Here is a 15,767-nt window from a genome sequence, read left to right as displayed (position 1 = left end):
CTTGCCTCAACACTTTTTATTGTACTCATCAGTGTGACTGCTTCAGGTAACATCTTCCACAATAGAACACAATACCATGAGTGTTTCTTTGTGTGCGTGATAACTAATCAATCTGCATCCAAAGGATATAACAATACTGCTGTAGGGAGGACAGCATTAACAGAGATGGAGAAGAGCACCTAGGAAACAATCACTATGTCTTGTGTAAAGCAAGAGGTGGTTTGTGTTTCAAAATCCTATTGCTTAATAGATAGGAGAGTGTATTTTGGTCTAAATTTTAAAAAGTTTCTAAAAAACTCTGGATTAAGAGGTTTGAGTTATGTTCTACTGTTTTACAGTTTCAGTCTTTATAACAGAAAATAGTCTATTTAAAAAAAAAAGAAATCATATATTTAGAATGACCAATCCTGACTGCAGATATTGGGAAGAACCCTGGATACAGTACCATTACTGCATATTTTTTCTAGTGGCCTTTGGAGACCATTACGCTAGAATTCACTTTTCAACTATTAAAACAGAATCATGAAATCATAGTGACATTAAACAGCTGTACTTCTGTGAAATTTTTGTGCTACAGCAACCTTAGCCCTTGTGTTACTTGTCAGCTTGCTCTATGTCACGCTTTGAACAGAACACGCATACAGCATGTTGATTTTGCAGAATTTTTTTCCTTGCAATGCTGATCTGTGTTAATTCTTCAACCTGCTCTAAAATTATACCGAAGCTTAGATCATACCCACTCCAGCCCACATGTTACAGCCCTCTGTAGAGGGCTAAGCATCGCAACAGACACAGAATCTGCACCTGTGAATAAATAAGAGAGTGCTGTGCTTGTGGGGAGACAATGATGTTCTCAAGTCCTTGCTACCAAGATCCCATCGGAATTGATAGTCTACAACAGTCTATCCATGCTCCCTTATCCAGCCCCTTTCAGACAGTCTCCTGTGCTGTTCTGAGATTAGCAGTATCATAGAAATGTTCTGCTTTTTGAGATTAGCAGTATCACAGAAACATTCTGCTTTCTTGATCTAGTACATTTGTGAGAGACACACATGAGCCCATTCAGTCACTGCTGGCCAAGATGCACATGCTCCTCCAAGAGATGTGTTTGCACATACAAAAAGATTGATTTGGCTTGGGTTTTCTTTCTGATGAAAAATTAATACAGTGGACTATCCCCACCACCCCACTTTTCATATGTCTGCCCAGGGGTTTGAAATGAAATAACGCACAGCTTTTCCCAGTGGAATAGTGTTGCCGCTGCTTTTCAGCTCCCTGTAAATGGGGCAGAAAAATCCTGGGTTCATGTCCCTCCCACTAGCACAAATCTCAGAAATCATGTGCTTCTCCTCACTGACCTAATCCTTACTCAAAACTGAGTTTGATATTCTGTGTCAGGAAACTATCAAAAGCATATAGTTTCTCTCAAAAAAAAAATTCTTGTTGAAAACTTAACTTCCCTTAGATGCTTTCAGAATGAAAAAAATAAATAGAATTTTAAAAGAAAAAATAATGACGAAAAAACATTTGATATCTCTGATTAGCTTCAATTTTAAAAATAATTTTTTGATGATGAAAACGAAATATTAAAACGTGCTATTCCATTGAACTATACATTTCAAGAAAAAATATGTTTTCATTCATGTAAGGTTTAAATGATACTATTACTACAAATCTAAATACAAACTTCAGCTTTTTTAAATCATTAAGTTAATAACAGACCAAGAACAGTCACCTGCTTTTCTGTATTTCCATTATCATATGCTTATCCAAGCCCCATAAAAAAATGGAACATCAGAATTCCACAGTTTTCAGTTATGAAAGCAAATGTAAAAAACCAAGTGCATGTTTACATAAATAGGTAAAGAAAGGAATCCCTTTTGATTAATCTTCAGGGAACTTTGTACACCTGATATAAAAGAAATATACACTTCCTTACATTTTGGGATCTTTATAGCACAAACTGATCTAAAAAGTAAATCCAAAAAAAATGTATTATTTGTTAATGTGAAAATTGCCCTAAATGAAAGAGGATTGAGAAAGAAGAAACCAATCAAGAGTAGTTTGTGAGTTTGTGTTTTTCTCAAATACCTGATTCTTGATCTTCTAGTTCCCTATACTGAAATAATGGAAGCTCCTCACTGCCTCATGGAGATACATTCAGTTTGCACACAGTACTTTAAAGCAATGATGTAGAGGGATTTTTAGCCATAGAAAGTAGCTTTGAGATCTAATCACTAATGTAGCAAAACCTGGACTCCCTGGAAGCTGAGGCTCAAATTCTGGCTGGCTCATCTCAACCTTTCATCTTCCAAAGGTAGATTAAATTCTGTGTAGCTTAGCATATAGGGGTCCTCCACAGGACTTCAAAAAGGTGAAGTCCTATCTCCTCTAAGTGTTTTTATATTTAACATCTTTTCTCCTTTTCTTCTCCCCTTAGAAATGAATCCTAACAACTTGAAATCATTTTTCTAAATACATTTCTCTTTTACAGATGGCTCCCCACCTCCCTGTCTTGAAGGTCAGCAGCTTTATTTCCTTGATTTTTATTTTAGCATAACAGACCCTCTTCTATGGAATTGTTCTATTCCATGGGCAGCATTAGTGGAATCAGGGCCCAAAGAAACACAAGCATTTCTTCTCAGTTTAAGATGTCCTCTTTTAATTTCTTTAAACTGCAAAAAGCTCATCAGACACACTGCAAACATTGAAATAAAATTTAAAACTATCTTTATAAAGAGGAAGAAACCTCAGCAAATATCAAAATAACTGTTGACCATCTCCTACAAATCCCTGTGTATCCCTGTGCCTACTGAGAAAAAGTCTTAGGAAATTAATGACAGTGGCTACTACAGCTTAAGCTGAAATTTTTAGAGCTAAAACTGTTGATACATATTACAAGAATCAGCAATTGTTCATGTGTGCATTAGGAATCTAATTTAAGCATTTAATGACAAATAATGCATTATACAACCTCATAAATTTTGGTAGACACTTGGTACAGTTTGTCCCATAGGCTTCTTCAGCAATTACAAAGAACTGAAAAAGTGCTAATAGAACCTGTGAATACATACAATATCTTGGCAAGAGAAAAAGCGGGAATTGTGGATTCTTAGCCCTCAGGTTTTTGATTCTTTTCCCCATTAAATAAAAAGAGTAATCAGCAAATTAAATTATCAGTACTTTAAATCTTTCTTAATCCTGACTTGGGTTTAGGCATGTAATCCAAATAGCACCTGAAAGAAAGAAGCCTAAAGAAAATGGATAATAATGACTGGACAACCTTGGCTGCTCTTTGGAAAAAAAGAATCCTAGGAGTGCATGCATGGGAGGAAAATAAAACTGCAGTTCATCAAAGAGGCATTGGCTTACACAAACAAAATCACAAACTTGAGAGTCTATATCCTCTCCCCAAGAAGCTGTATGGAATACTTTGGTATACAATGCAACATATTTTCTGTCAAGAGAGAAGTATAATATATCACAGCCAGTCTTGGTGCTCCCACAAGAAATACCTTTTGTTTCTTTCCTCTGGGTCGTTCCAGTACACCTAGCTCTTATTAACCATGCAATGTCTGCTATTATTTCAGAAGGGAAGTATACACACTTTTTATATTATTCAAAGCAACACAGCCTAAAGATCTGGCTCCATGCTTTTGAAGATGCATATTATTACAAATGTTGCTGACAAATTTTGTGTTAAAAAGTTGCTTCTCAAGCTTTGTTTAACAAGTTGTTCAAGCTGGTAAATGCCAGACAATGACATGTTTATCAGCCCTCCAAGCCTCTAGCTGTTGAAATCCCTTTGCACAATCCCGCTTGCAAGAACCTTAGATTAAGTGGTACAGCAGTGGTGCCTAAAGTGCACCTCAAAATCAGAGAGCAGGCTGAGAAGTTCTCACTTGCAAGCTGTGTTTGACTGCAGCTCTGTCACCCAGAGATTGCAAAGGGAATGCTCCACAATTACATGCAGGAGTATCTTCTGGGTATCAGAAGAATGATGTAAAAGTCACAGAGCAGTGGAAAATTCACAGAACCACAGAAGTGTGAGGGTTGGAAGGGATCTCTGGAGACCATCTAGTCCCATGCCACCACCACGGCAGGGTCATCCAGAGGAGGTTACACAGGAATGCATCCAGGTTGGTTCTGAATGTCTCCAGAGAGGACACTCCACAACTTCCCTGGGACGTTCTGTGCTCTGACACCCTCAGTGAAAAGGAGCTTGAACTATGAGGCAAATGCTAAAAAGCGTGCACAGAGAAAAACTGAAACAAATCTTGAAAATGCTTTGGCAGACTGCCATTTACAAGTAAAAGCAAAGGGTATTTGGGTTACCAAATCTGAGTTCTTGCTCCCTTGCCACAGAACACGCTGCTCTCCATTGAAGAAACTCTCTATTGATCTTTCCCAAGTCCTGAAAAGCCTTGTCTTGGGCATATTCTGGGCCACTGCGTGGCAACACAAATTTGATGTGCTGTTCTTGAAAATACTTTTCACTTCACTTTAAATGAATCAAATAAGATAAGCATCAAAGCAACAACAACAACTCTTTTAATTAATTACATTAATAATTTAAATAATTTTGAGAAAGGTTTCAAATTCAAGAATCATCACACATCAACTATTTTACACCTAGAACACAACCATTCCTAAATTCTGCTCCTTAGTGTCAGTCTGTCAACACAGGCAACCTGTTAATATAAATTAATACAAGGTACGGAATATTCACAACTAAAATAAAAGTAGAGGCACACTATTAATTTCTTCTATCAATCTCTAGGGTAAGTCTTGCAAAGCTCTCCAACAAAGTAGTTACAGTGAATGAGAGTGTAAGTCTTCGCTCATGCACAGTGTACCAGTGCATGTCTAAGTCAGTGTATCTGCCTTATTTGCTCCCAAACAATGAGCTTCAGTCACAGCCACCTATTCAAAATCTTCACTAAAAAGATATTTTAAAACATTTTGAACATATAGAATTTTTTTTCCTATGCAAACAATTGTATTAAGTTAACTTTAAATCAGTATAGAGACAGATGTTGAGAGTCACTTTACCTTAGGGTATGATCATTTCTGCAAGAGGGTCCAATGACATTCAGGTATTTTTTCAGATGTGCACTGGTATGAAAGCATAAGCTTTGTAATTCCCCCAGCACCAGGCAGATCAGCAATGACCATCTTGCTAGAGTCACCTGTGAACCTTGCTAGCTTTCATGCACAAATGATGAACTGTGCCCAGGAAGGGAGTACAGATCTCAATTTTATAATGGTGTCTACAATGGAAAAAAGCTTGAAAAACCCAAGAGAAATAGTACAAATGCAGCCTATTTGTCTGGACCATTTCCTTCCTTTCTGCATTCTGTGCTTCAAAGCAACATTGATTATTGACTATAGCTGGACTGACACCTCCAATTTGATATCTGCTAATATTTATATCTTGATATCAGCCACTAACACATCACACACAATGCATTCCCCAAAAAACTCATAGGATAAAAAAGAAAACAACAGAGAGATGGCTAGCCTCTATACAAGTGTAGTATGTTTTACATTGCATCTTTACACATTTAGGTTACTTAATGCACCCTGAAGTATTTCTGACTTTAATGCTGCTGTATTTCATCTTCAATTGCTCACCACAGTGTTCAAAAGGATTAAAAAAAAAGAGTATGATTTGAGGGGATATTTCAAGACAGTGCTATAAAATCATGAGAGGCAATATGAAAAGTACAAATATGAGGTGAGAGCAGTCATTCAGAAAAATGTAACTAGAAAAGTAACTAGAAAAACAGACTGGCAAGGTGTTGCCATACATACAGAAGATTGAAAATATTTTGTTCTGAAACTTTTGAACATTTTTGAATTAAAATATTTTCCATTCCACATTAATTTTCCATTTGAAAGCTGACTTTAAATTACGGCGAAACAACAGATTCAGTGGACTTACAACTTTGTTTGCTTATGACTTGTATTTGGAATAAATTTTCTAACAGTCCATCTACTGCCTTGCTGTCATTCAGAGCATGGGCTGGTGGTTGGGTGGCAGTGCATATAAAGTCAGACTGCATAATTAAGTGCTCAACTAGTGAAGTGAACAAATTTGCAAATTCCAAAGAAGTCCGCACTTCAAAGTTCTTCATTAAAGGAATTCCACAGCTCCTCATTGCTTTGGCTATGTACCTCTATGACAACAGCATAAATATTCCAGTGAGATCCTAAGGTTATATCACTGTGATAATGACTGTAAGTTCCTCCTTAAGGCTTTGCACACGAAGGTTTACAAGGAGAACTTGACTGTCACCTTGTGCACTGTTGGTCTGGAGAGGGACGGGCAATGCAAAGGGAACGCGTCTTCAGTGTTTGCTGTCTACCTGAATTTCTCCAAGGACTTTTGTTTCTTTGTTATAGTCAAGCAATCAGCCCTTAGGGTATGGCCTGAACCATCTCAGTCTGTTGAGTTTATTGGAGATTCAAACATACATATACCTACAGAAATATGGACCTCATTGCACAAAAGTTTCCAATTATTAATGAGGAACTACCTTTTTATTCAGCCTACCACAAACCATCCCAACTAGGGAACTGAACAAAATATGTGGTGATATGTGCATCATAAATGCATCTTAAACTTACTAAAATATTAAAAAAATACATTTGTTAAAACATAAAATTATTATCTATTTACTGTAAAGTTGGTAAAAAGGGATAGGAGATAAGAAATGGAAAAAAAAAGTATGGTGTGGTTAATTGCATAATAAAAATTATTTTTAATATCTTTCATAGAATTATAGAATAATGTGCAGAAAGGGACCTTTTAAAGTCATCTAATCCAACAGCCCCTGAAATCAGCACACACACCTTGAGATTGATTAGGTTGCTGAAAGTCTCATCTAGTCTGGTCTTGATGACTGACTTCTAGAGATATGTTCCAGTGTTTCACTACTCTCATCATAAAAAAAAGAAAAAAAATCATCCGTATATCGAGTCTGAATCTACCCACTTTCAGTTTAAAACTACTAACCCTTGTCCTATCTCAAGGCCCTGATAAGAGGTCCATCTCCATCTTTCTTGTAGGTCCCTTATAAGTAATGAAAAGCTACAATAAAGTCTCCCTGGAATCTTCTCCAGGCTGAACAAACCCAACTCTCTCAGCTTTTCCACACAGAAGAAAAACTCCAGCCCTGATTATTTTCAGGTTTTTTGCTGTACTGAGGTCTGCACAGCTGAATACAACATTCCAGGTGGGGTTTCACCAGAGTGGAGGAGAGGAGCAAAATCCTCTCCCTTGCCCTGCTGGCCACGTTGCTCTGAATGCATCCCAGGATATGGCTGCCTCTCTGGGATGCAAGAGCACCTGCTGGGCCATATGCAGCTTTTCCTCCACCAGTATGCCCAATTTTGGAGAAAGTTAAAAAATAACACAGAAAAACTCCCATTTTCCCTGGTACAGTAACTTTGGTATTTTATTGGGGTTCATTATCTGTATTGTTTAATCACCTGGCAACCATTTACAGTAGGAAGAAAAGCTACTTTTGAATTGCAAACAAATAGCATTGGAGGGAAAAAATTCTGTAAAGCAGAAAGAAAAAAGAAATATTTCCTTATTATATAAAAAAAACTGTAATCTTATTTAAATGTTAATGAAAAAGCTTAGAAATTTACAAAATAGTTTTTTTTGTTAGATTTTTGTGACTAAGTCTCTTTACTTTTTTCATAAAACTTAAGTTCTGCATCGACAGAAAACACATTTAAGCTTTGATATTTTGCACTATCTTTTTTCCTTGAGGTTTAGCTAGTCTACTTGAAAGTCTCAGGGCAACAAAGTTTTTATTCAATCCAGCATTAGTTTCAATTACTACTGTTTTTTAAAAGCTTTAAAAATATTTATATATATAAATATGTGCATGGCCTCTTTTTATATATTTCAATAGTGTTAATATCAGCTATAAACATTTATTTTCCTCCATAAAAATAGTTCTAATACTTGAAATTAAGTGATATGAAACAAAAAGCACATTTTAAACTTAAGTAGGGATTAATTTGAAGTTAACAGCTTTTTTAAAGTTGACTTGAAATTGGAAATAAGTGTTGATTATGGGACTGGCCTGCTATATTACACAACCTGCTTCAGCTCCTGTAAGCTTAGATGTGCTTAGACTATCTCTAAGGAAACCCATACGGCAAAACTGTCGATATTAGAGAGCTTGGCAGTATAGATTTACTGCCCTCCTTGCCCTTAGGAATGACAGCCTGATTTGGTTCTGCCTGTAAAGTCTCGTCACGGGGTGAAAAAGGAAGGCAGAATAAATCACTCTTACAATTAGATAGCTCACTAAGCTTTTCCAATAGTTTCCTCTCCTAGAAGACATATTATCTTCATATCCTATCAGGCTCTCCCTTGCCTGCAAGTTTGCTTTATGGAGTAGGGAGACTAATGGATTCTGTGGTTTGTGTTGCAGTCCCTGCTCAACTGTTACCCATGCAAGCACCCTGGAAAGAGCAAGCAGCACAGTCTGGATGAGCAGACTCTAAAATATTCCTACAGAAGAAAGCTTCACCTCCTCCACTGTTTTGATACAAAACCTCAGGCTGAGCTGAGAGACTCAGTTCCAGTAGGGTTTTGATAAAGCTGAACATTTGTGACACAGCAGTGGTAATCTTCTATCACAGCCTGATTCTCAGAGTGTTAGTCACTCCTAATAAAGCACTGAGAAATGAAGGAAGGCAGGCAAATAAAACTAAAATGAGCTACTGAACACAGGGGCTTGGAACACAAGATGGGAAAAAATTGCTCCTGTTGCAATGACAATACTTTTAATTATATATAGTCAATGAAAAATAAACTATTAGAGAGAGAATAAAATACTTCCAATTAATGCAAGTAATGTAATGTTCAAACTTAAATGAAGTATTTTTCTCTTGGGGGTTTTGCTGTACTATTTTATTTAGCCTAATGTAATTTGAATTATAAACAGAATGGTTTTGTAAGCCCCCAGAGAAATGTACTTTATTTATAATGTATTTCCTTTGAAGTGGTTATGGAAATCATGCTCTTCCTGAAGTTTGTATTTCACATACCACCTACAGCTACAAGCTACTCAGTCTTCACAAGTTAAATATGATCTGTCTGGTGAAGTGTATCACAAAAAAAACCTGAGATTTTTCTTAAATGCCAGAGGAAATAAAAATTTGTAATTCTGCCAAGTAATAGTCTTCTCTTCAAAAAAAGTTATTGAAAGATCTTTGTTGATAAAAGTTATGTTTTTTTCAGAGGGAATGGAACTCAGACATAGTCACTTCACTTGAGTTTTTAATGCACATAATGAAAGAATAATTGTTTATACTATACCCTGGAGAAAGTTTCAACTGGGAAAAATTATATTTTGTATACTTAATATTAAACATATAAATATTTCCATCTTTCATTTAAATAAAAATCCTTATAAATTTAATTGTAGTACAAAGGGCAGGAGGAAAATTACAAATGCCTAGTTTGTGTCACTTTTTATCCACCAAGTAATAAAGTTCTCTATTTACACATAAATAAGCAGCTATGAATGAATAAACGGAGCCTCAGTCTATGTGCTCTCCCCACCATCAATAGCTACTGCATCAGGTAGGTGAAATAACTAGAAACAAAGAGGAAATTTTCTCTAGAAAATTAATTTTGGCCATAGTTCATCTTTATAAAGCACAATAGTACCTTACCCTCATGGATTAACTGCTAGCTTAACACGCCAGCACAGACATACAACAGTCCAAGCTGGGATGCTTCTCCTGAAATAATGTAATTCTAAGTCACTTCAAAGGGAAAAGACAATTAAACACTGCAACTGCTTGCAGCATGATTGCATGACAGCCAGTCACAGATTGCATGTGCTTTGTCAAAATACTCTTCTGCTCTAACCTACTACCAAAGTGGATAAATAAATAGCTAGAGAAATAAATTAAAATACAAGTTTTCATTAGTCTTGGATTAAGAGTTTGAATAATTTTTCAAGGGGTAATATATAGGAGCAAATGTTTCTTTTCAATCACTTTGCAAAACAGACTTCAGTGCTCTGGTGTCAATTTCTGACTGAGTTGGTAGATTTTATCAACATCAAAAAATTTTAGGCAGATATTTAAATCCATGAAAACATTTACAATCAAATTTATGAACAAATATGAATTAATTTTTACTGTTGTGGTAATGAGTGATGCAGAGACCCCAGGCAGGTGCAAAGGAGTGCTTTTTATTGCGAAAAACCTGGCCTTTTGAAAAAGTTAGCAGGTTATCAGTTCACACAGTTTGAAGGCTCAAGCCCAAGTGAGCCAGGTACCATATACACCATGATGTGGACATGCAGCAGTCATGCAGCACATCTCTCACTCCTCCTATCCCAGCTGAGTCCATCTCTCTGTACTCCTATTCCAGCTGAGTCACTCTCCCATGGCTCCCATCTACTCAGCCTAAGCAACAGGCTGGAGCTATGGTTCAAGGCCTTTCCTTTATAAAGCCTTACCTATTGGTGACATTTTAAAAATTGGGTTTTTTTAAATAATCTTTCTCCATATACTACTGTACAAACTTTTTAAGAGTGAACATAAAGACAAGAGCAACCAGTCCTGTGGCTCAGGCCAGGATGGTTTGTTCTATTAGGAGGGTGACACAATGGGACTCTCTCTTTTTCCCTTCTCTCATGGAAACGTATGTTTTTTCTCCCTTTGTGTAGCTTCTCAATCTAAAATAAAAACCACCCCAAACAGAATTCATGTTTCCATCATTATTTGGAGAAGACCTGGCCTTTTAGTTGGATCAGCCTTATGCAGGCAGTGCTGCTGGATCAGGCTGTGTCACCTGAGGAAAGACTCCTTTGGAAATGCCCCTGGATAAGAACTGTGCAGTTTGGGTGTTTGGTTCCACTTCCCCAGACTCTGCTCTTCTTAGATCAGACTCTATCCAGTTCACTCTTGAAAGTTACACCAATTGTGTTAGAAATTGCACTTGGTTTTAGAGATTCAAGATGTACCACAACCTTTGCAAACATCTGTGCTCTGCTAAAAGCTACTCAAGCACAAGTACTACCTGCATTACATGACAAATGCACATCAGAGTGTCCATTATCCTTGCATTTGAGGTGAGATTTTAAGATTCTGGCAGCCCAGTCTAGCTAATGTATCTGTGCTAAGCAAGATAATGCTGTTACTCTTGATTAATGTAACATGTTCAGTACAACTGACAAATTCTGTTTACTGCTCTGCACACTTGTGGGTAATAAAGACCATTATTTTATTATTTCCTTTTAGATATGATCCCTTAAGAGGTAAAATGGCACAGTGTAAATCTAAAGCAAACCATTAGATTTATTTAAAGCATTAATGGCTTTGTTACCATTAATTTATAATCAAGAAAAAACCCAAACAACAGATATCAATCCCTGGCTTTTCTGAAAATGGATTATGCGGCTTGGTGCTTTTACCCTTCTTTTTTGGCTCACTGTTTCCACACAGAGTCTAAGTGATAAATATAACATGTCTATAGAGGAAGGGAGATGTGGACAGTAACAAAATGTACAGAAGCTAACTATATGAGCGTAGATACCCTCTTTATTACTTTCCTTTCTGACCAAACTGAGCACAGCTCCAGTTTCTTTCAGGTATCCTGAAATTTTGCATCAATTAGAAAATTTTCTGCAATGGAATAGTTATGCCACTGACACCTAAAAAAAAAGATATTCTCTCATTCTCCTCAGACTTGATATCCTCTCCAGCATAACTAATGTCTTTTGGGACTGCTTCCTTACCATCAGTTACAACTGGGAAAGATTTTGGATTCTCCAAACAGAAAATATGAATCTTTTTTTCTATTCTAGAGCTATCAAGACATTTATGAATTACGATCACTTAAATTTAATTTTAACCGCTAAACCAGAAAAATATATTTTCAATATTTATTAATAAAAATACTGCTATCCTAGGAAGATAAAAGAAAAGAAAGAAGGAATCCCAAACCACAACCTTTCACTTTTTGCAAAATACCTGAAAAACATCTGATTAAATCTGGAATGCTCAATACAACATGAAAGGGAGCTGTGTATGTAACAGCATGCAATATATCTTGTCATAATTTCAGGATAAAAAAACAGGTATAAACATTGTTACAAGATTCATCTGAGGCACCTCTTGTTAAAACTGAAGTCATAAAAAATTCAGCCAGTACATTCTGAAGACGCTTTACTGAGATGACTTAGAAACCTTCTCCAGACAGAACTGAGTGACTGAAATCTCAAGATGCTCCAGAAACATTCACAATCAACTTTCAGTGTCACAATTCCAAAAGAGAATGTGAGGAGAGCTGTTTGTTATGTGCAGAGACTGTGCCAGCATGTGTAAATACAGGCTGTCTAAACCACTGCTACACACCCAAGTTTACAGCTAATTCCATAAAACTAGAAATGCAAACCAAGATAGAGCTTTTACAGTGTAAGGAATGTAAAAGAAGCACAAATTAGAATGTAGGCATAAACTCTGCAGCTTACCCATTCATGTGAATTATTTTAAGTGCCACTGCAATTGAGACATAAAACAGCATAGCATACAAGGGAGAAAGCAGTCAAGAGACAATAAATGCTAGCAATTTAATCAGAACAATTTAGTCCTTTGCCTAGGTCTGCTAGCTCAGAGGGAGGTGACTTGTTGAGATTAAATGCAACTAGCATATCAAAACAAAAAGGAAAAATACACTTTTCAAAGAAATTGAATACAAACCACTGGATTAACAGCTCTTCTATAGCAAAACTGAATTGTTCATGCATGTAAACCTGTTCAGCCTAGCTCTTACCTGGCTAGCTCTTATTCTGGTAGCTGTGTGGCTGTAGCAACAAGAAGCTCAAGGTTTACAAGCTGCTCCAAAACTCATTCAATTTCTCTGCTGGGTTTTCTGCCTAAGCTGAAATTTTCACCACTGCAGCTGCTACTAAATTACCCTACAGGAATGACGGGTATCACCTGTTGTCAGCACCTGCAAGTACGTAAAACAGATGTAGCAAGAAGACCAAACACATTGTGACAAATGACAGTCTATTTTTGTGCTTCTGTTGACAATAAAACTCATCAAAAAGTTGCAGGGTCGTAATGTTATAAGAGTCCATAAATTCCAAGAGACCTCGACTCCACAATGTGAGCACTGTTGCCAAAACCCAGATGTTTTCCAATATGCTGAATACTTTTACAGATATAGTGTGGATATAAATAGGGTATATTGAATTTTACCTACATGGTCCAGTGAGGATCATCAGAGCAGCTAGTTGGATCAGACACTGTAATTCTGTGAACTCCTCTTTTGGAAACAAAACGGGTACTGTGTCAGCATGTAGGCTGTGAACAAAGCAAAAGATGGAACAATTATTAAAACAGATTACAGAAACATGGGGAAAGCACAGCCATATAAGCTAAAAGGCCTAATTTGGAGGAAGACAAGACAAAAGTTTTTAATATTTTTTATTGCCAAATAATACTGTTTGTTCTTTTCTTTTTTTTTTTTTTCCCTTCGCAAACTGAGAGACCTATTTGGACATAGAACAACTCAAGCACGAATTTATCACAGAGAGATGTGGAGCAGTGGTAATAACACGGTACTGAAAGGCCTTTGGGCTGCTCACTCCAATTTCCAAAGGGCTATGTATGATCACAGTATTTTCAGATGATTTTGTTTTTCAAACCTGGTGACCAAACTGGAGTAAAGACAACAGTTTCTCCAATATAGCATGAACAGTCATAGAATCATGGAATTCAAGATCGGACCTTTCTTGGCAAAAGCACAATCTTGATAAGATAACACAGCAAACTGTCCAGCTGAATCTTAAAATGAACAGTTCTAGGGGATCCACCACTTTCCTAGGGAGCTTATTATTTTAAGGCGGCAGCAGCAAGCAAACTCGTGCTGCTTTGTGTCTGAAAATGGACACCTCCAGCAGAGAGGAATGATGAGCCTATTCAGACCAAGGAGCAGGTCACCCCAAAGGTAGCATTAAGAACTGGGGTCTCCTTTTCTTCCCCAAATTATGCAACCTTTCAAGCAAACCACTTTAGAAAGTTGGTCTTGAATATATTTTTTCATGTAAAAAATGTAACAGAGGAAGCAAAAATACTAATAATTAAAACCTAAATAAAACATTTTCCTCTGCAGAAGTTGTAAATTTCTGAATTCAGAAGCAGAGGAGAAAGATTGACTGACCACCATTTCATTACATATAATTAGGGCCAAGTAGAACCATGTGCCATTATTATCCCATTTATTGCCTGCCATTGCAATCTAAGGCTTCCAGACCCCTTTGAATAACTTAAGAGTGAATCTAATCAAGATGTTTCACAGTTTCTTAGTGTCTCTTACCAGAATGCCAAGGGATTTTACTCCCAGGCGTTATAAAAAGGAGGCAACAGACTAGAGAGGTAATATAATCGCTGCACTGCAATATATTCCTGTTCAGTTTCTCAGGAAAAAAACCCAAAACCATCACCAAAACTCAACAGCAAGGGTGAGGATATTAACAAATCTCAGACTATATTCCAGTTAATATTCCGAAGGGAAGAAAACACACATTAACCACCGTTGTACATTGCTGCATGCCAGCCCAACACTTGTAACACAGCTCTGATATGCCTTTAACCATGAAGGTCTCCCCCTCCCCTGGTAAAACACTCTCCTGGAAGAAAGCTGTTCCCTCCACTAACCCTGTGCTGTCAAGAAGGGCAATGAGTTGGAGTGGAAGCCAATCTGAACGCCCCCTTAAACCAAATGAACACAAGAGGGGCTGTATTTGAATGAATGAACAGAAAGGAAACAAATCAGATTAAAAATGTCCAGAACTTCCATCGTTTGTCTTACTAGGAGCATAAAGCAAATCCTAGCTGGACATGTCAGTGTGGCAACCCTTTCATCGATCCTCTCAGCCCAGGATCCATGTTTAGATGAGAGACTATCACTCCAAACACACTTCCTGAGACATTCCTTTCCCTAGGCATTTCTTGGCCTAGCCATTACACCACTAAAATGCTCTGTTCCCACCACTGCTCCCAAGCTGGCCACACACAGGGAGCACAGCGCAAGGGAGCGTGTCTGCACTGAGGATCACGTGGCAAAGAAGGCAAAACTCTCAGGGAGAGGCAAAGAGCAGCCATGGAGATCATGCTCATCATCAACGCCCTCCCACCTGAGAGGGTTTGCACTCTGTAAAGCTCTGCAAGGATCTCACAGAGCCCTCGGTGCTAAAGCTCGGTCTTTTGGCTCAGGAAGGAAGGTTCCAGACTTCTCAAGACAGCAGTTGTGATTTCAGTTCTTCATTCCAGCAACGCAGCTGTAATAATTCATTCATGAAGTATAACTACAATTTACACGGCACGTACCAAATTTTGTTTAATTGAGGTCCCTAGAGGTCCTTAGTGGAATGTTTACAGTGTCAACTATGTGAAGCAACAATGTGAATTGCTCTTAAAAAACTTGAATGTTTAAAAATTAATTGATCCATTTTTTTTAATTCACAAAGTATAAATGTTGAAAAAAACTTCTTATTTACACTATCAACACAGAAAAATAACTTAAACTGCTACATGATGAAAGTCAGTTTTAAATAACTTGCAAACTTTTAAGACTGCAAAACAATTGAAAAGAGAAGCCTTTTTTTAGTTAGCTGAGCCTCCTTTTAGTTGAGGAAATTAAGTTAAGAAATTAAAATTTGAATTTTGATAATTCCCCTCTTATCAATTTATTACGCTTTTAGTTAGAAAAA

At 37.1% G+C, this 15,767-nt stretch overlaps 1 protein-coding gene across 5 annotated transcripts in view; it reads right to left on the bottom strand.

Annotated features, from left to right (window-relative positions):
• Positions 1–15,767, bottom strand: part of CHRM3 (cholinergic receptor muscarinic 3) — a 275,255-nt gene that overhangs the window by 122,141 nt on the left and 137,347 nt on the right. For 3 of the 5 annotated variants that reach the window (XR_012579582.1, XM_074537537.1, XM_074537536.1), the window contains exon 3: positions 13,252–13,356. Coding sequence is in view for 2 of the 5 variants with exons in the window: in XM_074537537.1 (XP_074393638.1) it covers positions 13,252–13,356 (105 nt within the window). In the remaining 3 variants the exon portion in view is untranslated. Of the gene's footprint in view, positions 1–13,251; positions 13,357–15,767 lie in introns of those variants that run through there. The other 2 variants (XM_074537539.1, XM_026793802.2) reach the window with 2 other exon arrangements.

Source organism: Zonotrichia albicollis, chromosome 3, assembly GCF_047830755.1.
Source record: "Zonotrichia albicollis isolate bZonAlb1 chromosome 3, bZonAlb1.hap1, whole genome shotgun sequence".
Taxonomy (NCBI): Eukaryota; Metazoa; Chordata; class Aves; order Passeriformes; family Passerellidae; genus Zonotrichia; species Zonotrichia albicollis.
Note: the sequence above shows the minus strand (reverse complement) of the source record. Positions and strands in the feature narration are given on the sequence as shown.